The 24,013-nt window shown below is 38.6% G+C and overlaps 2 protein-coding genes across 2 annotated transcripts; both read right to left on the reverse strand.

Moving 5' to 3' along the window:
* Positions 1-12,392: 12,392 nt before the first annotated feature.
* On the reverse strand, positions 12,393-14,321 carry LOC143553030 (PHD finger protein ALFIN-LIKE 1-like). The gene is made up of 4 exons (XM_077043106.1): positions 14,258-14,321; positions 13,587-13,809; positions 13,226-13,319; positions 12,393-12,656 (listed from the first exon to the last, which is right to left on the reverse strand). Exons 1-4 carry the CDS (start codon positions 14,319-14,321, stop codon positions 12,393-12,395), a joined length of 645 nt encoding a protein of 214 aa, XP_076899221.1.
* Positions 14,322-18,007: 3,686 nt separating this feature from the next.
* LOC143553013 (uncharacterized) lies at positions 18,008-21,808 on the reverse strand. The gene is made up of 3 exons (XM_077043091.1): positions 21,459-21,808; positions 20,632-21,059; positions 18,008-18,531 (listed from the first exon to the last, which is right to left on the reverse strand). Exons 1-3 carry the CDS (start codon positions 21,621-21,623, stop codon positions 18,090-18,092), a joined length of 1,035 nt encoding a protein of 344 aa, XP_076899206.1. The 5' UTR covers positions 21,624-21,808; the 3' UTR covers positions 18,008-18,089.
* Positions 21,809-24,013: the final 2,205 nt, after the last annotated feature.

Below are 24,013 nucleotides of genomic sequence, written 5' to 3' on the forward strand. Positions count from 1 at the left end.
GCCTCTTCCTGGCACTCTTTTTTCCCGCGAAGCGGGGACTTCTGCAATAAAGTAGGCCAAGACCTGGCCTTTTATGGCTGGTCTTGGCTTGTACTTTATTGCGTATTCTCCCAATTCTATTGCCCATTTGGCTAAGCGTCCTGACAACTCGGGTTTGCCTAGAACGTTTGCAAGTTTGAAATTGGTGAGAATGGTGATTGGGTGACCTTGGAAATATCGTCTTAGCCTGCGTGAAGCCTGTACAAGCGCTAAGACTAATTTTTCCATAGTAGAGTACCGGGTTTCTACGTCTGTTAAGACGCGGCTAACATAGTAGATTGGCATCTGGATGCCTTTCCGTTCTACTAGTAGGACTGCCCCGGTTGCTCTGTCTGTGGCGGAGAGGTATAAGATTAACTCCTCCCCCGCTCCTAGTGCTGTGAGCGTTGGGAGTTCGATCAGGCGTGACCGAATCTCTTGAAAAGCTGCTTCCGCTTCTGGTGTCCAGCGGAAGTGCGTTTTCTTTAAACAATTTCTCAATGTTGACACGAATGGGAACGACCTATCCGCATGATTCGCCAAAAAGCGGTTAAGTGCGACTAGTCGTCCATTCAGTGTCTGAGCTTGTTTGATGGTAGTAGGTGATTCCATTTTGATAATGGCTTCGACCTTTTCAGGGTTCGCTCTGAAGCCATATTTGGTAACGATGACTCCTAAGAACTTCCCTTCTTCCATTCCAAAGGAACACTTGCTCGGGTTGAGCTTCATGTTTATCTTTCTGAGCGTGTTGAAAGTTTCCTCGATGTCTTTCAACATCGCTTCTGGCTCAGGGCTTTTGATGACCAAGTCATCCATGTAAACTTCCAAGTTCCTCCCAATTTTGGCATGAAACTCTTTGTCCATCAGGCGTTGGTATGTGGACCCGGCATTCTTAAGTCCGAATGGCATCATTTGATAACAAAACGTGCCATCGGGCGTCCGAAATGCGGTTTTGTCCTGATCGTCAACGGCCATGTGGATTTGATGATATCCCTTATACGCATCAAGGAAGCATTTAAGGCGAAACGGTGCTAACGAATCTACCTTAAGGTCAATTTCGGGTAACGGGTAACAATCTTTGGGGCATGCTTTGTTTAGGTCTTTGAAATCTATGCACATGCGCCATTGTTTGTTAGATTTCGGTACCATGACGGGATTTGCAACCCATGTTTGATATCTACTAACGCGTACGATGCCCACGTCTAGGAGTTCCTTGACTTGGGTTCTACACGCGTTAGCCTGTTCCGCCCCCATTACTCGACGCTTTTGTATTACCGGTGTAAAAGCCGGGTCACACTTGAGCTTATGCTCTGCCTTAATTCGAGGTACACCAGTCATGTCAGCTGGTGTCCACGCGAAGATGTCAACGTTTTTCTGCAGTAAGCGTTTGAGTAAGGTGCGTGTGGGGTCGGTGATTGTTGGGCCAATGGTAACAGCCTGGTCAGGGTATTTGCCATTGAAGGCCCATTCTTCTGGTTCGGTAATGGTTGGTTTAGCCATCTTTGGTTTGGATTTAGATGAGACAGATGCGATGAATACCTGGGGAATACCGGTGATCATCGCTACACCCTCAGCTATTGGCCACCCCATCATGCCGTGGACTGAAGACACCACGGCATTGAATCTTGCCATCCCGTCTCTCCCGAAGAGAATGTCGTATGTGTGGTGTGGCTTCCTCATTACGACGAAGTCCACGTCTTCTGTGCGGGAGTGTTTCCCGTCCGTGAGAGTGACGGGGAAAGATAGGATACCCAGGGGGGTGTTTGTGCTGCCATCGAACCCTTCCATCGAGGCGTAGACCGTTTCCAGGCGTTCTCTGTCTTCGTCGTCTAGCTTGTCGAAGAAATGCCTGTACATGACCGTTGACGAAGCGCCGTTATCAGCAAGAGTGCGGGAAGTGATGTAGTGCCCCAGCTAGCTTTTGATGACTATAGGGCCTTCTTTGTTGTGCCCTCCTGGCACTCGCGGGAAGCGCACTTCAGCTTCCTTCCACGCACATGGTTCTGTCGTTCGTCGTTTTCTTCCTCTGACGTTACCATGAACCATGTGGATGCTGATGTCGACGGGCTTTCGTCCGTTGCCCTTGTACCGATTATCATTTCTCCCTCCATTCTTGATTGATGCCACAAGGTGTGTAAGTTTTCCATCTTTGACGAATGTTTCGACAATATCCTTCAAAGATGTACACTCCTCAGTGGTGTGGCCCTTTGTCCCGTGGAAGTCACAGGATTTGCTCTGATCAGCGTTATGGCGCTGTCGGATCATTGGAGCTTTTGGCCATGGGAGTTTCTCGGTGGCAAATATCTCTGTGACGCTTTTGGTGAGTGGCGTCCATCTAGGGTTCCGGTTTGATGAGTGCGTGTTATCCCTTCCGCCTAATAGAGGGCGAGAGCTGGATGAGGTGTCAAAGTTTACCCTTGACTGCCAAATACCAAGCTTCCTCTTTTTATTTTTCCGGGCGGTACGGACGTTGTTTTCTCTGGTCCTCTGCGTGTAGAGGTTTGTACTCTGGGGAAGATTCCTACCCAGTTGCTTTTCCGTTTTGGCAAAGCGCTTGGCTGCCGTCATGATGGCATCCCATGTGGATGGCATGCCGTCTTTACCCGTCAGTGTGCGGATAAGCTCTGGGTATTCGGCGCCTTGGATGAAAGCGGCTGCGAACAAGATCTTCACTTATGGTGCCCAGACTCAGCTTCTTTGAGTTGAAGCGAGTGATGAAGTCTAGCAAAGATTCATCCTCCTCTCTAACGCAATTGAGGATCGTCCACTGCTTTTCAGTATATTTTCTCTGTTGACTGAAGTGTTGGCTGAACTTGTGTTGGAAGTTCGCCCAATCGTAGATGTGGTGGACCGGCAGACGATCGAACCACGCCCTGGCCGCTACGACCAGCGTCATCTGGAACATATAACACCACGTGGGTTCCGTCCAGTTGCTGACGGTTGCCCCCGCTATGAATCTGTTCAAGTGATCGTCTGGGTCGGATATGCCATCATAAGTGCCGATGTTGGACATCTGTTTGGCACTTTTCGGGGCGATTGCTTCCGCAATGTCCCTTGCAAACTTGGACGTTCCCGCATTTTCAACAGTTGGCCTGAAGGTTTTGGAGAAGTCACGTGGGTTTCCCCCCGCGTTCCTTGGTTTAAAGGTTTATCCAAAAATTTTTCTCGGCTGGAAGTCCGTTTCTTTACGCTTCCCTTTCGCCCTATAACGAGGGTTTGCGTCGCTGTCGGACTCCTCCCAATCATCGTCTAAGTACTCGCAATCGTTGCTCATGTTTAGCTGTTGTCGAGTGCTTCCGAATTCATCATTAGCCTGTTGGAGTGAACGTAAACGTTCATCCAACTCAGCTTGGAATTCTTTCTGACGTGCTTCTGCCCACGCTTTAACTTGATCAAGTGTTTGGCGGGGGAGCCTCGTCTGTTGTTTCTCCAACTGGGTATCAATGAATCCCAGGGGAGGATTGTTTACTGCACTTGCCCCGGCTTGGGTAACCGGGGTAGTGTTCGTAAAAATTGTGTACTCGCCGGTGTTCCCCCCAGTAGCTGGGGTTGTGGTTACCGGAGTTTCTTGGTCACTCGTTGGCCTTGGCATCGGAGTAACCTTAACCATCTTTCCAGAGGTTTTGAAAAAACTGAGAAAAAGAATTAGTTCTAGCTTTTATGCACGGATGGCGCCAATGAAGAAACACTAAGTGACCCCGGCAGATTACGGATAATCTTAGGGTTAAGTAGATGTTTCCCACGAGGATTAGGTCCGGTAAAGATGGTTATTCTTAACCTGCAAAACAGACACCGTGAGCTCGTCACTAAGAAGGGGGGGTTCCTCCTTGTGACCACCCTCCGGCGTGAGAATCAGACTAAGTTGCTCTGAATATAAGTGTATATTAAGAGAAATAGCTAGAGAAGATAAGATAATGATACCGTTCCAAGGTGTTGGAGTATTTATAGCCGAAGGTAGGTTTCCAAGCAGGTACGGCCAGCTGTATAATATTCATTTTCCACCAACTACGGGCTATGTACGTGCCACGATGGGAGTTGGTGGGTAGGCAGGGGCTGATAGTGACATGGCCGGCTGTATACTATTCCTTTTCCACCAACTACGGGCTATGTACGTGCCACGATGGGAGTTGGTGGGTAGGCAGCGGCTGATAGTGACGTTTTGTACTAGAGCGTGCTCCTCCTCGTACTATTGTCGGTGAGCTGTCACCCTGTGATTGGTTCATGGGCTGCTTTGGTCAGATCTTGTCTATTTTGTCCATACCTTGGCAGGTATAGTACAAAAGATCTTCCAGAAGCGTACGGACTGGCTCTTTTGGGCGGGAATATTCCCGCCTTGCTCATTCCTTCAGGTGACATTGCTGAAGTATAAGAGTTAGTGCCTTATGCGTGTAGCCTTACCGTTAGTGCGGGTAGCCTTCCTTCTTGGCTTGTACCCATAGCTGCGGGAACATGCAGGGTACTATACCAAGAGAGGCTTTCCTGCGGGAACAGCTGGCTTACTGCGTGTAAGGTCTTCTCTCTGAGCATGGTGGGTCCTGCGGGGCCAGTTAGTCTTTGCGCAGACGTACCTCTTCAAGGTGTGTCTTGCGGGTCCAACTGGGCTTTGCGGGGACCTACCTCTTCAGGCATAATTATTAAAACAACACAATTACACAGGATAACTATATTGTGTTTTGTGTGTGTAAATACTAGCAAATACCCTCATGCATGGAGCCGACAATGTACTCATGGTGCATAATCATCGTTTCCTACCCTTCTTAGACAACACTCATGACTGTGCAGGGTATTATATATTCGCAAGATTCAAATGAGAATAGATCTAAATTTAGGAAACTATTGGTGATATTTATCATATTAGATGTATCCTCTAAGTAAGATAGGAGAGAGTTGTGACTGTAAGAAAAAAAAAAGGATTTTATCATAGTTTGGTATAATAGTTTCTTAGATAATTTGTTTATTAATTTATCGAGTTCACAGATCTTATGCTTATATAGAGACTTTTCTTTCTTGGATTCAAATACACAGTCTTCTAAAACTAGAAATTCGTTGGATTAAGGGTATCAAATGGACTCCGATTGAACTCAAACTAGCAGCATTGAAACCGTCTCATCAAACTTTACGATATTGGTTTTTAGGTTTTCGCTTTTCGATTTTTAGCTTGTAGATTTTAGAACTTTTATTCAGATTATTGAATCTTTTTATTTATCATTGTGTTATTTGTTTACTTTCGTCATTTTGTATTTTTTCCTCGCTACTGTGTTTTTTTCCTCCACATTGTGTGATATTATTTAGCATTGTGTTACTATTTTGCTCTACATCAACTTTGGTTTTAATTTTTAAACCAATTAAGTTGGCTCGATTAAGGTAAGTTTTCTTTATTTTTTTTTAATAAACTTCAACCAAATACAAAAGAGTTCAACATAATACAATATATAAGTTAAAAACATTACACAATCGTATAAAATCCATTACAAAATAAGATCATTAGCATTTGAATGAGCCCGCAATATAACAATAAAAAAAAATCAGTAATTAAAGGCTTGACTCAACCAAACCGTAAACACCCATACTCCAAACAAAGTGGACCCAACAATTATCATATTTCATGGCATATGAAGCCTAAAAGCCTATACTTCATATCCCTAGACCAACTAAAAATCTTCCCTTCCACGTTATAATATCCAATTCTACCCCCAAAATCAATATATAATCCAATAATGTTTAACTCATTAATCAATGGCCCAAAATCACTCACTATTATTATTCTAGCAGCCCAAAATAATATGCTAGGGCAACTACTAATCTTCCCTTCCACGTTATTATATACTAGTTTGATCCTCCCGTATTACGGGAGTTTATTTAAAGTTTTGTTTATAATCGTTTTCCTATTTTATGATGATTATTTTATTTTTTTTACGTAGTTTTGTTTTAATTTAATACATATATATTAGGTTGTTATTATATTTTTTAACGTTTAGGTTTTATCAATTGAGATTCCGGGTTTTTTAGAGTTTTAACGAACAAACATAAACGAAAACGAGCATGTTGATTTTTTTTAAATATATAAACATAAACACAAATATTTGTCTAATGAAAAAAGAGGTGTTGATTTAGTTGACGATGGTGGGTATTATTGGAAGTTAACTGACGATGGAGATGATAGACAAGCAACGAAGAACATGTAAAGCAAATAAATTAAATTAGGGTTTCATAATGAAAGTGTTTATAAATAAACGAGATCTTATAACCCATTTGAGGGATATTAGAGTTTGGTAAGACACATAACCCGTGAAAATTATTCTTTGATAATAAAGGGGTTATTTCGCAAATAAATGAGATGTTATAACCCGTTTAAGGGTTATCCGGGTTTGATGACACTCATGACCCGTGAAAATTATTGTTTGTTTATGAAATAGTTTTACAATTAAATGAGATGTTATAACCCATTTAAAAACTATCCGGGTTTGGTGAGACCCATACCCGCGAATTCGGGTCAAATGCATGAGAAGCATCTATTTATAAATCAAGCAATCTGGTGGCTCCATAGAATGGGGGGGGGGGGACAACTTGAGAGTGACACCTAAGATTTTATTTTAGACAATTATATAGATAGTTAGATAGTATTATCATGCACACAAAATCAATATCTAAATCATTGTCACAATGTTTGCCAACAATGCCATCAGAATCCCAGTTAATGATATGCGGTCTATGTTTAAAAAAACGGAAAACGAATTTCCCGAGTCCTCAGCCAACATTAACGTTCCTTTCGACATCCAAGTGGAAATCATCAAAAGGGTTCTTCCCGTCAAGTCTTTACTTCACTTCCAATCTGTTTCAAAACAATGGAAGTCTCTAATCGACAGCCCCAAGTTCATCACTCATCACACTGCCAACCAAGCCCACCAACATCGTCTGCTAGTATCTTTTTATGATACCTTTCACTGCATGCACAGATACGTTTCCATTGTTGATGATGTTACGTTCCCTAAGTCCTCCTCTATTATATCTCCGGTTTTTAAGCGAGCTAGCCTTAAATTACTCGGCTCCTCTCATGGATTGGTGTGTTTGCACAATGAAATTTATACGGTTTTTGTTTGGAATCCATCAACCCGGATATATGTTGATATACGGTTTCCGAATGGAAGATATGTTTTTGGTTTTGGTGTGTGTCCTAAAACTAATGAATACGACTACCATCACAACAGAAGTTTTTACATTAAGTTCTGGGGCTTGGCGACGTATATCAATTAATTTGTGTTTAAAATATAATTATTTTACGAATAATCCGGTAGTTATAGATGGAGTTATTCATTGGGTTAGTTACTGTGTGATTACAAAAAGAAGGCGGATTATTTCATTTGATTTGACAAGGGAAATATTAGGAGAAGTACACGTTCCGTCTAAGCTAGTAAACCCCAAACAACTGTCGATATCTAAGATCAACGAATCTCTAGTTGTGCTTAACGGTTACAACATAGTTGATTCTGATTTAGAGAAACCGATTTGTGACGTATAATGGAATTGGTACCAGGTATTGAACACGAACTCAAAAACCAGACACGTTAATTTGGCTAAGCACCCAAACACGAATGTTATATTATTGAGAAACTTCACAAAACTCAATTACCCAATTACAATCTCTAAACCCCAAAGCATGGGTATTTATAATCTAACCTATCACGTTTAGACTACAACTAAGATTGCTAAATATTAGGTCATAATAATTATACTAACAATTAAATCTAAGCACATTTAATTGTCTATAATTATCCACTCCTTAAATTTTGTTACTTAACCTTGCACGTCAAGTAACGGTCTTGAACCGAAATTCCCAACAATCACCCCCGGAATTTCGAACTCGAAACTGACAAGTCTTCAACTCCAAGTAATTCCCGCATCTCCTTGAATTTGATTCTCCCAAGAGCCTTCGTCAAGATATCGACACATTGCTTAACACCACTAACATGCTCGACACTTACTTCTTCACGATCAACACATTCTCGAATGTAGTGAAACCGAGATTTAATGTGTTTGGTCCTTCCATGGAAAACTGGATTCTTCACGAGAGCTATTGCTGATGTATTATCGATACGTAACACCACTGCTTGAATTTCCTTGTCGAATAACTCACTTATCAAGTCTCTTAGCCAAACCGCCTGACACGCGGCTGCGCTTGCCGCCATGTACTCTGCTTCACACGATGAGAGTGCAACCGTACATTGTTTCTGAGAACACCAAGTAATTGGTGAAGACCCAAGATAAAACACGTGCCCCGTAGTGCTTCTGCCATCGTCTTGGTCAATGTTATGGCTACTATCACTATAACCAAGTAACACGTTTTTCCCACGAGTGTAAGAAATACCAAAACTGAGAGTACCTTGAATATAACAAAGAATTTGCTTTATAAGAGTTGCATGAGATTGTTTCGGACTTTGCATGTACCGGCTTACGACTCCGACTGAATACGCCAAGTCGGGACGAGTTTGTAAGAGGTACCAGACACACCCGACAATCTTTCAATATCTCGTAGCATCAAAATCTTCTTCGTCTTCAAATTTAGAAACTTTTATACTTGGATCCAATCTCGCTTTTAATTTGCTCCGAGCTGTATCCAATATGCGGTTCCGCCTCTCCACAACATCGATTTGTTGAGGTGTATATGGAGAGGTTAAATGCCGAATAAAACCCTTGTTTTCAGAGAACCAATTGAAATCACGAGAAGTATATTCTCCCCCTTGATCGGTTCGAAACGTCTTGATTTTCTCACTATTTTCCGCTTCCACCATGACTTTAAATCGCTTGAAGGTATCAAACGCTTCACTTTTATCCTTTAACAAAAAAATCCACATGGAACGTGAAAAATCATCTATCAAGACGAACATGTACCTATTTTCGGCTATGGTACTAGGAGTAATGGGCGTATAAATCTCCATGGATTAGTTCCAACGCTCGGGTTGCTCTAAAAGTCGCCGACTTCAGAAACGGTTTCCTCGTTTGCTTCCCGACTAAGCACGAGTCACAAATTTGATTTTATTGATCAACATTTGGCATTCCAACAACCATATTATTTTTCACCATTTGTTTCATAGACTCGAAATTTAGGTGTCCTAGTCTCGCGTGCCAAAGCCAATTCTCGTTATCAATCTGGGCTTGTAAACACACGGGTTTCCCCGTCTTTAACTTAATCGTATAAAAACGATTCTTGAATCGAGTAACCCGCATCAACAATTTTCCTTGATAATAATCATACATCAACAAGTAATCTTCTTTCATACGAATATCACAACCACTTTCTGTTGCTTGCCCAATATTAATAATATTACTTTGTAAACTAGGAATATAATAAATGTCGGTCAATAATTGTTGCTCCCCCGTTTTACCGACTAGCAATATTGACCCTTTTCCCGCATATATCAACATAAGACCCATCTCCAAATTTAACTTTGTCACCAACACGCTTATTTAATTCAGAGAAAAAAGATAAATTACCCGTCATATGGTTGCTCGCACCGTTATCCAAATACCACAAGTGTTGTTCGTTCGAACCACCCTCGTAATCTTTTGGTATAACCTTCTGTTCATTCAAGTACACTTTTTCTTGAACGCACTGCAACATATAGAGGGACGGGTCTTTTTCTTTTGGTTCGGCCAAATTTGTCTGTCTCTCTTTCCTTCGTACCAGACACCTCGAAAAGAAGTGACCAAATTCATCACAACGAAAGCATTGAACTTCCGAGTAATCCTTTTTACCCTTTCGTTTATCCCCTTCGTTGGAACCTCCTTATGAACCACGGTTCTGACGCCCACGTCCACCATCACGTCCACTACCACGTCCTCGGTTCGAACCTTTCCCGCGCCCCTACTCGATTCGCGTGAAAACTGATTCGAACTCGAAGAGGATTCAGAATTATTAAACAAAAGTTTACCTTCTTCAGAATGCAACACGTGTCCTTTGATACGCTCCTCATAAGTCTTTAACCTCCCGACAACATCCTCAAAACCGACTGTTATAAGGTCTAACACTTGCTCGAGGGATGCTACAACTTGGATAAACCGGCTCGGCAGGCTTGTGAAGAATTTATGGACTAGCTTCCTTTCTTCATACGGTTGTCCAAGTGTGGCTGCTCTAGAAGAGATCGCGGTTATTTTCGAGGCATACTCGTCAATGGTTTCGGTTTCTTTCATCATCAAACCGTCAAATTCACGTATTAACGTATGAAGTCTAGCATCCTTCACACGTTCCGCGCCCATATTTCTTGATTTTATGGTATCCCACATCTCTTTTGCCAATTTAAAATTACCGATTTGAAGTGTCTTTTCATCGGGAATCGACTGAAACATAAGCGCCTTCGCGATGTTATTTTGCTTCGCATCATTAAATCCCGAGTCAATCACATCCCAAACTCCATGAATCCTAAAAATAACCTCCATATGCATACTCCAAATTGTGTAGTTTGTTTTCGTCAAACGCGGACACTGAAACGATCCGGAGATCGTCTCCTTTTTCGCTTGGTTCGTGTCACCCATCTTGGTTCTACGACTATATGTTTATGAAAAATCACGTGACCTCGATTTATTGGTTCCAACACGTGATTTAGTTTTTATGCGCAACCAAACCACCAAAGTATTCAATTTGAATAAAGATTTATTTAAATACTTTTACAACCAAAACCCTTCAAACAAATTTGACAAAAAGTAAACACCAAGCCACCAACTTTGGATCAAAGCTCACGTGAAAAAGTGAAAGAGCTCAACCTTGATTGTTGTGCCATTTTACAAAACACCACCACAAAACAAGTTCTTTCAACCACCACCTAACACTTGATTTAATTCGTTGAACACCAAATTTCTTTATTTTCTTTTGCATACCAGATTTAAACAATTCAATCTTCAACCGATCGAACTCTCCAAATCAGAACTCAGGTTATCACTGTTCTGATTACCTGAACGAACCTTCGATATGCAGGTTTCTGATAACCGGACAAAGTTCCCTCACGCCGCAGGCTTTGATTCCGGTGGCAGGTACACGTTGATCGTTGATTGCAGGCCGCAGATTGCTGGTGATTCCGTTGATCGACTGCTGCTGCTTCCACCTCACGTCACAGGTTTGGATGCCGCTACTGCCGAATCAATTGAACGCCGGTGGGAGTTCCCTCACGTCACAGGCTACTCTCACTGCTCGGAATTTCCCTCACGTCGCGGGTTACTCCGGCTAATGACTGCAGTTGCCGAAGAGACTGTCGACCTCAAATCACCGCTGTTCACTGATCGAAACTTCCTCACACCACGATTCCGATCTTTTAACACAGGTCCTCCTCGAACGCTCTGATACCAATTAATGGAATTGGTACCAGGTATTGAACACGAACTCAAAAACCAGACACGTTAATTTGGCTAAGCACCCAAACACGAATGTTATATTATTGAGAAACTTCACAAAACTCAATTACCCAATTACAATCTCTAAACCCCAAAGCACGGGTATTTATAATCTAACCTATCACGTTTAGACTACAACTAGGATTGCTAAATATTAGGACATAATAATTATACTAACAATTAAATATAAGCACATTTAATTGTCTATAATTATCCACTCCTTAAATCTTGTTACTTAACCTTGCACGTCAAGTAACGGTCTTGAACAGAAATTCCCAACAACGTATGGATGGTGCTGAAAAATGGTTCGTTTACAAAGCTATATACGGTTAAGGTTAGGTCTGATAGGATACTTGGATTTAGGGAGAATGGCCAACCAATAGTAGAACAAGTTCATTATTCGGAAAGAGAACTTCATATTTATGAACCCTCCTCCGAACACATCAACAGTCTTGGGATTTATGGGGTCTGTTTCAGGATGACCTCCTACACAAAATCATTACTTCTGCTTGATAATTCTAAACTTCATTGCAACACACGTTTGCTTTAATTTAGTTTGTTTTCTTTATGGGCATGGCCTTTTTTTCAGATCATTACGTTGGAAATTAATCGTTAAAGTTCACATGTTGATTGATTAAATGAAGGGCAAGTTTGTCTTTTGTCTAATTGATTAAGTTGGTTGTTTTAATTTGGTTTGGTTTGTTTCAACTTGATTACACTTCTCGAACAACTTGTTCTTAATTTCAAGTGTTTTTTATTGTTACTAATAATTTTGGAGCTGCTATTGTATTCATGAAAACATGAAGCATACGAAATAGTATATTAACAAGTAAAGCAAGTAAACTTTAATCGAAATCAACGCAACGCCTAACTTTCACTTAACAATGTACAAGTAACTAAAGCATGTTTGAGTTAACCTTTTCACAACAAAATGAGCAAACTATCTTTAAGCTAAATCCAGTCAGTTGCTATAGATGACAGTCCGGTTCGTTTCAGGGAATCTTAATGGGCTCAGTTTGTTTAAGGGCACAGAACGGGCATTCATACCGGTTTATTTTCTCGGCCATTGTAGGTGTTATGTTCAGACACATGCCATGATACCATAACTCACAAACGTCACACGCGATCCAGAACTCATCCCCACTATAAGCTCCTCCACAGCTGCCACATAGTGTCTTCTCGTGTTGTTTCTCATTTTCCACATTACTCTCTTCTGCCATCTTTGAGGTGCTTTTATTTTCTACAGGACTCTTTCTCTGCAAATATGAAGATTTAACAGGTTATATGATCATAATTACAATTTATATAACAAGAAGACAGGTCAAATGGAGTGTATCTTTAATTATCCATAGCCACATAAGCCATTTGATTCAAAAATTTAAATATATAAAGTAACAATTCTAATATATGTGACCATATTTAACACAATAATTAGTTAAAAATGTTCTGAGATTTGAAAAAAAAAGTGATTTGGGTCAACCACACGACCCGTTTTGACCCACACCAAAAACCAAAAACTACTCATTTGAACCACCCAAAAACTTACCATTAAAGTAACAGTTATAGTATTTGTGATCACATTTTACTTACAAACCACTTAAAAATGTTTGAAAGATTGTACACAGAAAGTGTATTGAATCAACTCACCTGACCCGTTTGACCCATACAGAAAGCTACTCATTTGATACACCCAAATACTTTCAAATAAAGTAATAGTTCTAGTTTTTGTGATCTTATAACTACTTCAAAAATGTTGAACAAATTTAAACGAAAAGTTTTTTCGGTCAAACCACCCAACCTATTTGACAAATTGAATTTTTGTTACTTTCCGAGTGCTGCTAGATTTGCTACTGCTAGCTTCACTACTTTTTCCTTTCTTAGGTTTCCATTCTCTTGTAACTTCAAACACGGTGGGTTGGCTGTTAATCAACCCAAACAAACGACCCCTGTAAAAATTACAGGCCCGTTAAGGAAAACAATTCGAACTTGCAAAAAAAAATGCACACGCCCGTGAATGAATCGAACCAAACTTGCATAAAACTACAGGCCCGTTAACCTACACAAAGCTTCAAATGCAACTGTTCTCATAGGTTTCTAAAACCTCAACCCGTTTGAGAAGACCTGTTTTAACCCGAACCGAATAAAATAGAGTGAACCAGTAATAAATGTGAAAAGAATGTACAAACCTTTCAGTTGCATTTAGGTCTGCGCCGTTAAAGAAAGCGACTGCATATAACCACGAGTCACAGTGGACTGCAACGAGGTAAAGCCAATCAGTTCGGGCCATGTTATCTCGTGCAAAGTTGATTCCAAGAATCGGGTCCGGAAGCATTGTGGGGACCGTCTCTGTTGGAAGAGTTACTTCCCAAGTTTCATTTGGATATCCATATAGGCAGAGGTTGTCTTTTTCTGAAACCATACATTTAAAACTATTAGTGATAACTTCTAAAACACGTTTTGCAGCCGAGTTAGAGTCAGGTGAGTTGATATTTGACATGAAAGTGATCCGTTTAACCCATAATTTTTAGTTTTTTACATGTTGATATTCTGAAACTCTAATTTACAACCAAAAATTAAATGTGTTTAAAATAAGTATGTTTAAAATAACGATATTAAAAACTAATGTTAACACACATTTAAAAAAACTTGAAATGATTATTAGGTTACATGAGTCAGCTCTTGAACCAGCCATGCTGGCCCAAGTCCAGACCCCGACTCGTTTACCAAACGTGTTTGGTTTCGATCCTGCCAGTTTGAGAAGTTTTGACTAATACTTTCAAACCATAAAACATAATGTTTATTTCTTTTTGTCAATTTTTTTATAAAATTGTTGGGTTAAACGGGTCGACTTGTGAACCTGCCAGTCTGACCTGAGTATCAACCGCATATACAGGTGTCATATCAGGTTCATGTATTGGCATGATTTTCAGGTTCCTGTTCGGGTGGGCCCGTTAACACGGTCCATATACACCACACTGAGAATCTTTGTTCATAGTGCAAACTGACTGATTCTAAACTTTAAATTGCCAAAAAAATTGAATTCCTAACAACTGATTGACTTCCATAACCGAATTTTACAACTTCTTTAAACTTAATTCAAGAAATCTGGATTAGACCTTCAACAAAATTTATTCACAATTGTGCATAAATAGATGTTCTTTCTTGATAAAGATTAATTTCTGAAATTCTAATATTGGAGGCTTGAAAAAACTTAAGGACATTTGATCATAAACAAATAAACGAATTCTGAACTTATTTTCATAAACAACTTTCAATAACATAGATTTAACAACTCCATTGAACTTAGTTTAAAAGCCCTAGTTTATAACACTTCAGAACAATTTACACAAATTTGTGCATAAACAAACATGAAATCAGTTCTTTCATGATTAAATTCCATAATCAGTTGTAGGTTTTAATAGCATGTAAACAAATTTGCAGCACAGCGTATTCACACATGCACGCTAACAATTTTAAACCTAACAAGAATAAACATTGGGGAATTTCGGATTGAAATTATTTGTCGGTTCTCCAAATAAATCAACCGGATAAAACTCACCATGCTGCTGACTTGTTTAATGTATATTATGATTACATTAGTCGAATACAATTACACTAGAAATAAAATAACTAACAAACAAAAAATACTGATATAGTAATGTACGTACCTGGATCACAATATTCATACACTTTATCAGCATCTGTGTAATAATATTAAATTAACAAAGAAGATCATTATAGGTTGGTTGGAACGTAAAATAGGGTTAAGGGTTAATATAATAATAATAATAATAATAATAATAATAATAATAATAATAATAATAATAATAATAATAATGGAAGTAGTTAGAGCACGAATCAATCCGAGACGACGGGCTTTATAATCAGCGAAGATTTCTTCAACAGTGCGAGGTCTTGGAGGACGAGAAGTGGCTTCTTCCATTTCAATTTCAATTTCAAACAATAATAATGGATGATCGATGGAATGGGATGGAGGTTTATTATTGTGTAACGGCAAAACTATATCTGTGACAAAACTAGGGCGGGAGTGTGGGAGAATAGGGATTTTCTTCATTATTATATAAATATAATAATATTAATATGATATTCTTTTTTTATTTTAATTTATTATCAAATGTGTTAAGAGTCCAGCGAGATTTAGAGGTGCAATTAACCTAACAGAAATTGGTTAATAACTGGTATAGGAGAAACCAGTTACTAACTGATGATGGTTATGATTAGGAATAAGTTAGGGATTTTTATATGGAAACCACTTAACCGAACTTATGTTAAGGGCAAGGGTAGTGTGTGTGGGTGTGTGTGTGGGGGGGTGATCTAGGTGGCTGCCTAGGTGGCTCGCGTACACCACTACACCACACAAGTGAACCGGGGCGCGGACGGCCCAAGAGGTCCGGACCACGGGGCTTGAACAAGCCTTTGAGCATGGGGTGGATTAAATACTTGGGGGTGGTCAATCAAGCCCCACTACACCCTATAGGGCTTGATTCAGAGCTATGTCATCGCCTGCGTGTCGTGTTTTGATTGAATCACTTGGGGCTCAACCAAGCCCCATTACCCTTAGCCTAATATGGTTAATTTTAATAGATTATTATCGGTTAACCAGTTAATAAGCGAATCACGCCTGATAGGAACTATAACCGGTTATTGACATAAACTAGTTTTGTTCCGTTTGACTTATAACCGGTCATAGTTAGTATTTGTTTTTAAATATTGTAATTGTTTTTATTTTAATTTATGAAAATGTTTTTATATTTATTTGATTTGTTTATTTAATATTAATTTATTAACATGTTTGGGTTGGGATGAGATGAGTTCGGTACCGACAGTACCAAATCGATGCCGATACATGATACCAAATTTGCTCATCCCTATGTTTGGGTAGTGGCTTAAGCTAGGAGAGTGCCCCCAACTATTTTGGGTTAAGGAGGGTAAAAATGAGGTGGTGTAAGATTATTGGCTAGTGGTATTGGTTGAGCTAGGGGTGTCCCTTCTACCCTTAGGGTAGGCGGGGCCAGGGCCGGCCCTACAGCTTTGTCGACTAAAGGTAGGGCTTGAGGCCCCCTAAAATATAAGGCCTCCGTTTAAAACGTTTGAATACTTGTATATATACCAAAATGCATATTAAAAACATACAGTTGATATTTGTAACAATTGTAGATGTTGGCTTGGTGGTTAAGATCCATTAGGAGAAAGTTGGATGCTTTTAAATTAATTTATATCTTCCTTGATTATATTATATATAAAACTCTTTTATTAAAACAAATCTGAAAATTTGTAATTTTATATACCAAAACACGAAAAACCTTTATAATTTGAAAATTAGAAATGGTAAATTTTGTTGTTTCATCTCTCTAACTTCCGATAAAGGCCTTAGATTTTTTTCTTCGCTTTAATCCTCCAAAATGATTGGGTCGCCTCTGGGCGGGGCACCCAACTCGTTTAACCTGAGCTCGCATGGATTGTCCTAGTAAACAGCTCCCTTTTCCCATTTTGGGTTCTTGTGGGTCGCATAGCAAAGTCAATCGACAAGTCAAACAAAAATCGACAAACTTAATAACAAGATCGACAGAGTCAAATACAAAATCAACAAAGTCATTAACAATATAAAAAAGCAAATGCAAGATTAGTACGAGATTTACAAGAAAATCACAAGAGACAGCATCATTAAAAGGAAAGGGAACATACCTTGACGAAAGAGTTGATAAAAAATCATACTCTTATTTTGAATGCCACCTATTGCTTTTAATCCTTCTTTTGAACTTTCCAATAAGCGAAACACTTACAAAGAAAAAAATACGCATTTTCTTAAGAATTAAACTCTCATTTTCGTTATTAGGAAACTTCGTCATCAAAGATCTGTTATCAAATCAACATCTAACATCTACCTCTTACAAAGAATGAAAGAAATATGACATGTTAAATTTAAGATCAACAATCCGAAAGAAGTAACAATTAAAACCTTATTATACTTTATATTAAAACTCATTTATACTGAATCGAAATCTAATGATCATTTTACCATATTAGTAAGACAAAAGTGATTATCATTGTTATATTAGTGAAACGACAAACAATGATCACTATGATACGAGTCACATTGTAACAATCATCTCTATGAGTTTAAATAGACCTTCAAACTAAAAAAGAACACCCTAAAGAGCATAAAGGAGCAACAAACATCTCAAAAAAAACATATCAAACGTCTTTAAAAAAAAATCTAATCTCGCTGTAGTTTTCTTAAAACAGCTTTCTTAAACCACCCTGAACTCCACCTCAAATAAATACAAACAACCTCAAAAGGTAACAAGTATCAATTACCAAATGAGACCAAATAACTGTCTAGTATATCAAAGCATTTGTAAGAACGAAATAACATGAGCTTGTACACTAAACTCCCACAAATGTAGCATTGAATTCTGAAACCAGACATTTCAAATGCCCAATACATAAATAAGGAGGGGTATGGCAAGTTATCCAACACCACAAATGCAAAACAAAATCTCAATAACTTAAAACCCTAAACCCTAAACCCTAAACCCAAAATCTCAATAACAAAATCTCAATAACTTACAATACCACCACAACATTCATTTAAAAAATAAACACTCTAAAATGACTCTTTAACAAAAACCAAAAAAAAAACACGAAACGTTTGTTGACTTCTTTCTTCAAGAAGAAGTCAACAATCGCTTGATCCCGGTCTTTTGCTCTTGAGTGAGTCTTGTAGGAAACTTAATGTTAAACTTGACCCTCAAGTTACCCTTTTTGGTGGGTTCTTTAGGTATAGGCATACCTTCACCTTTAACCACTTCTTCATAAGTTGGACTGATTACCGAGTTAACCGGGACCGTTAAGGTTCGGCCATCAAGAGTTGTGAGTTGGGCAGTGTATCCGGTCAAAGCTTCTGCTAGTGATATCTTTTGTGTGACAACAAGATCATTTCCATCCCGCTTGAAAACTGCATGCGGTTTCTCATCGATTATGAAAACAAGATCCGAAGGGATTACACCTCGTTGCTCATTTCCTTTTTCAGGAAATGTTATTTTTGTACCCTTTTTCCACCCGGGTTTGATCTCTATTGTAAGAATTTCCTCCACTGTGGTTGGTCTCCTACAGTCACAATTACACAAGTATTATGACTTATGAGTCATGAGAAACTCATGAGATTTAAAGCAATCTACTTTCGCCAGTCATGTGATTAGAGGTGGTAATTTCAAACAGTATATATAATAGGAAAATTGGAGTGTAATAATCCCAACTTAATGCAGTTGGCCGATAATAATCCCAACTTTGAAAATAGCTGTCACTGATCCCAACTTTCACACTATTTGTTTTCATTGAACCTCCGTTAAAAAAAACTTAACGACGTTAAGTTTTTTCCAAATTTCAAATTGATTTTTTAGGGCTTTTGATCGGAATGAGAATGTGAATCGATGGATGTTAGACTTAACTTGAAATGGCGCTTCAAACATCTTGATTTTTGTTAATTAAAAGTTTAAACACCGGAATTGAAGCATCCTTTAGTCGTTTGGACCACCATTTGGAGGTAAGTTTTACATTAATCGACTCGTATCCTCATTTCGATCAAAAGCCCTAAAATATAAATTTGAAATTTCGAAAAAACTTAGGGCGCCGTTAAGTTTTTTTTAATGGTGGTCCAATGAAAACAAATAAGGTGAAAGTTGGGACCAGTGACAGCTATTTTCAATGTTGGGATTACTATCGGCCAAATGCATTAAGTTGGGATTATTAAAATCCAATTTTCCTATATAATATTGGTAAATCTGGTTGCTTTTTTTCACATTTTTAGTGGGTCTCTTATAAAAAAAGGGGGTAACTTCACAAAGTAGTAACCAAGTGTTCCACTAAGGTCACTCTATTTTCGTTCCACTAAAGCCACTCAACTTTCAAGTCTATCATAAGGTGTTCCAAGCCTATGTAATTTTTTTATAAATGTTAAAAGATGCATATAAAACTTTATTATTATTTAGGCGAGCCAATGAAAACATACATGAATTTTGGTTACTATTTTGTGATTTTTTTTCCAATTTTACTATAATGCAACAATTATGAAACTTGGTTATCATTTAGTGCATTTTTTCCCTTCAATGTTACCTCCTGCTTCTAGTTAATTGGAAGAAAAATATATCACTTGTTAGTAACAAATACAGAATCATTTTATACGATAAAATTATATTGCAGTAATATTGTTTTTGTATTCATCATTAATGCATTAATTTGTTCTAAAAACATAGAAGAAAAAAGTCTTTGTGGGTAAACCGAACGAAGCCCATTTCAACCCGTACAAAATATGACCTAGTACCCTACCCCCATCTCCCGCTATGTTATGATGCATTAAATACAAAATCTAAATATCTAATGTATGTTAGCTGTTAGGGTTCTTAAGAAAGAAACTCGTGTTTGATAATGTTTCCCATTTATCATGTTCAAGTCTGCCCAACAAGACTAACTCATCATGTACAACACTGGAGTGTTTGGTAAGTAATTCAATATTGTTGAAAGTTAGGGAAAATATTGCAAACAACTGCGCAAGCTATGCTTCGTCGTTGGTTACGGTGCTTTCTATATATGTCATAACATAGGTTGTCATTTATCATCATCAACGTGGGCCATTAATCAACATCCTACTATTATGGTGGTTATCACGGTTAGTAACCAATACTTTATCATATTGTGTCTAGTAATAATTTGTTTTTATAAACAAATTTGATGGAACTTCCACAATTAGCCAAGTTACGAAGTTGATGAATATGATCGATGTTTGTATAGAAATGTGGATCTTTCAAGTTTTGCATTTAAGGCAACCTTTTAAAGTTATTTTTGAACATATTGTGGACCTTTATTTGTTATCATTAAGTGTTACAATTAAGACACCCTTTCTCTTGAAAAGGTTGTCTTAACTGTAACACTTATAAATAACTAGATAAAGATCGACAACACTTTCAAGAATACTTTAAAAGGTCAGTCTTAATTGCACAACTCGAAAGATGTACATTCCTAGACTAACATTGATCATATTCATCAACTTTGTAATTTGGCTAATTTTGGAAGATTCCATCAATTCTGTTTATAAAAGCAAATTATTAGTAGACACATGTTGATGTACAATGTGATAACGTAATCGCCAGCGATGTTAATGTAGAATGTGAGAATAAACGTTTTGAGACCGTGATTACAATAAAACCTTACCCGGTAGCATCAGTGGCGTCCCTCGAGATCTTCATCTTCTTTGTGGTCCCCTTATACAAATCCTCCAAGCTACACGGCAATGTGCGTTCAATCGCCGCCGCTTTCCTCGGCGGCATACTGGACCCCTCACCGCCACCAGCACCTCTAAACTGAGAAAATATATCATCACTACCACCAAACATGCTCCTTGAAAAATGCCCTCCCGGCCCTGCCCGAGACCCACCCATATCCCCCATCCCTCCAAACGGGCTCGAGAACCCGAAAAACTCCGAGAATATGTCGTCCGCATTGCGAGGATTAAACCTAAACGTCGTCGAACCACCGTCCATTCCGGAAAACCCGCCCGCACTCGGTGGCGGGACTTGCCCCTTCAATCCTTCCTCACCATACTGATCATAAATTGCCCTCTTTTGTGGATCACTCAAAACCTAATAAATTAAATCCAAATTAATCAACCAATTTCACATTAATCAGTGTTCACTGTTCAATCACTCAAAACCTAAATTATCACCAAATTAACCAATCAATTTAAATTAAAAAATCACATAATCAGTATTCACTGTTCAATCACTAAAAACCAAAATTAAATCCAAATTATAACTAATTTAATCAACCAATTAAAAAACCCTAAAATAACAAATCACATAAATCAGTATTCACTGTTCAATCACTCAAAACCTAATCAATTTCAAAATCCTAGCATAACAAATCAAATAATCATAATTCACTACTCAATCGCAAAATTAGGGTTAAATTGAAATCGAATGAATTGGCATCCGATCTGTAACGAATCGATTGAATGAAACAATTAAAACAGAAAGACGTACATCGTAAGCTTCAGAGATGGTTTTGAATTTGGCTTCAGCGTCCTTCTTGTTGTTAGGGTTTTTATCGGGGTGCCATTTCATGGCAAGTTTGCGATAAGCTTTCTTCAAGTCATCGTCTTTAGCGTTGCGATCGACCTGAAGAACCTTGTAGTAATCAACACCCATGGTTTCGTTAGTTAACAATTGGTGAGTTTGGTTGGTTGGTTGGTTTTTATGGTGGTGTGGTTTTGTTTCAAGAAACTTCTCTCCCGCAGTGAACGTTGTTAGTAAATAATAACAAATTAAAAGTGTGTTGGAATTTGGGCTATAAAAGGCCCATTCTATAAGTTAAGAATCTAATTATTATACGAGTGCTTGCTTTCAATGGGTGTGGCTAGAGGTGCACAAACCGGTTTTTTAAAAAAAAACCGGTTCGGTTATTAACCGGACCGGTTTTTTTTGGCCCGGAAAAAAACCGGTTCGGTTAATAACCGGACCGGTTAATAACCGGTTTTTTTCTGTCAAAACCCTAACCGGTCTAACCGGTTAGGACCGGTTTAGAAACCGGTTAGAACCGGTTAATAAACCGGTTTTATTAACCGGTTTTTTAATAACCGGTTTTTAGGTTAACCGTTTTTTTTTTTTTTTTTTTAAATTTCGCGGTTTCAAATACGAATATTTGTTTTTTATATTTTGTACTTAATGAAGACCATTATTTTTTCACAGTATAAACAAACCGGTAACTACAAGGCAAACCGGTAACTACAAGGCAAAACGGACTGACCGAAGCCATTCTTTGCTTTCGTTGTTAGGGTTCTTTGCTTGGAAGATGAGTATGAGTGTGTGTTGGTGAATGTGTTTTCAACAAACCAAAGATTAAAAACACATAACTTTCATTTATAGTTTTTACATTAAAAATACAAACATTAAATCGTTATCGCATATTCGTAACTCAAAAATACAAACATTAAATCATTAACACTGAAGAAATCTCTGCCAAGAACTGTTGTTCATGATTTAACTCAAAAATACAAACATTAAATCGTGAACTAGCAGATGCTCCTGTTGTTCCCAATCGCAGTTTGTTCATGATTTGCCTCCATGTTTGCTGTTTCTTTAACTAAATTAGAAAAATCCAAATCAACAAGTAAATAAGAGCACATATTAGGAAAAAGAATGCTTAGACACGATTACATGAACAACTTGCTGTTTCTTACTCATGATTTGCCTCCATGTTTGCTGTTTCTTTAACTAATTTTCTTCGCTACCCGATCCCGAGCTATTTCTTAGGTAATCGTCGTACGCGGCTTCTTCATCGGTCATTGGTTGAGTGTGTCCTTCATTGACCTCGTCTTCATACAAGCCCGCTTCATACTCCATTTCCCCCTCGAGTGAGCGTTGATGTTGTGCCCTATCTAAAGAGTCCAAGTAATCCTTGTAGCAAATCGACATCTCTATAGCTGGTGCAGTGAGTCGAGTCCTCCTAATCGATATAACCCTGCCAGAAACAGAAAAAGCAGACTCCGAAGCTACCGTGGAAGCTTGGACCGTTAGTAAATCTTTGGCCATGGCGGCGAGGATTGGAAACTCATCCTCCTTACCTCTCCACCAAGCCAGCAAATCAAGACTTCTAAATTCATCCGGAGTCATGTGTTTCACAAAGTTGGTACCACCATACCTTCCAAGTTCACTGCTTGGGGTGTTTACCTTTTGACGTTTACCGGCGTCTTCCCAAATCATGTAGTACATCCCCATTTCAAGGTCGGTTTGGGATTGGGATTGGGCAACAGCTCTTAACGAGTCATGAATTTGGGAAGACGACCCGTATTTTGTAAGGTAGACATCATACATGTTTGACAAGGTGGTGTTGAAAGCATTCTTTAAAGTTTGGCTATAATAGGGGTTTTGATCGTCGTTTAACCCTAGCTCATCACAAATTTTTTCTATTAAAGCTTCAACACCACCAACATTGATGCAAGGGTTTAACGCAGCAGCACATGTCAAAACAGCGGGTAGTTCTTGAAAATATTTTCTAAATTTTTCTTTCATTTTTACACCCATATCAAAATAAGGTGCACCCCTACAATGAAGTTCACTCAACTTTGTGCACATGACAACAATTTTTGGTAAAGCAATGGGGCTTGTTGGATAGTAAACCCCGGATAAACTAGTTGTGCAAGATTTAAAAATTTGAAGGACCTCCGTAACGATCTCAATCAATAACCAGTTTCTAGGATCGTACGGTGCACATTTACCCCTACTTGACAAAATTTGATGAAACGCAATTAATGATTCTTTTTGTTGGATGGCTTTCTCAAACATATTACAAGTCGAGTTCCATCTTGTTGGACAATCCCAATTTGGCCCCAACCATTGACAATTAGCTTCTACACAAAATTTTTTGTATCTTGAAAATGTTTTATTGTTGCTAAAAACATCTCGTAACATTCTTTTAAAATTGTTTCTTTGCGTTTCGATCACGTTTAACCCATCTTGCACGGCCAAGTTGATAATATGTGCAATGCATCGGCTATGAAAAAACGCTCCATCACAAATAGGTTTATACTTTAATTTTA

This window comes from Bidens hawaiensis, unplaced genomic scaffold (assembly GCF_021521415.1).
Source record: "Bidens hawaiensis isolate Kalapana, Puna unplaced genomic scaffold, B.hawaiensis_p1.1 tig00017066_1, whole genome shotgun sequence".
Taxonomy (NCBI): domain Eukaryota; kingdom Viridiplantae; phylum Streptophyta; class Magnoliopsida; order Asterales; family Asteraceae; genus Bidens; species Bidens hawaiensis.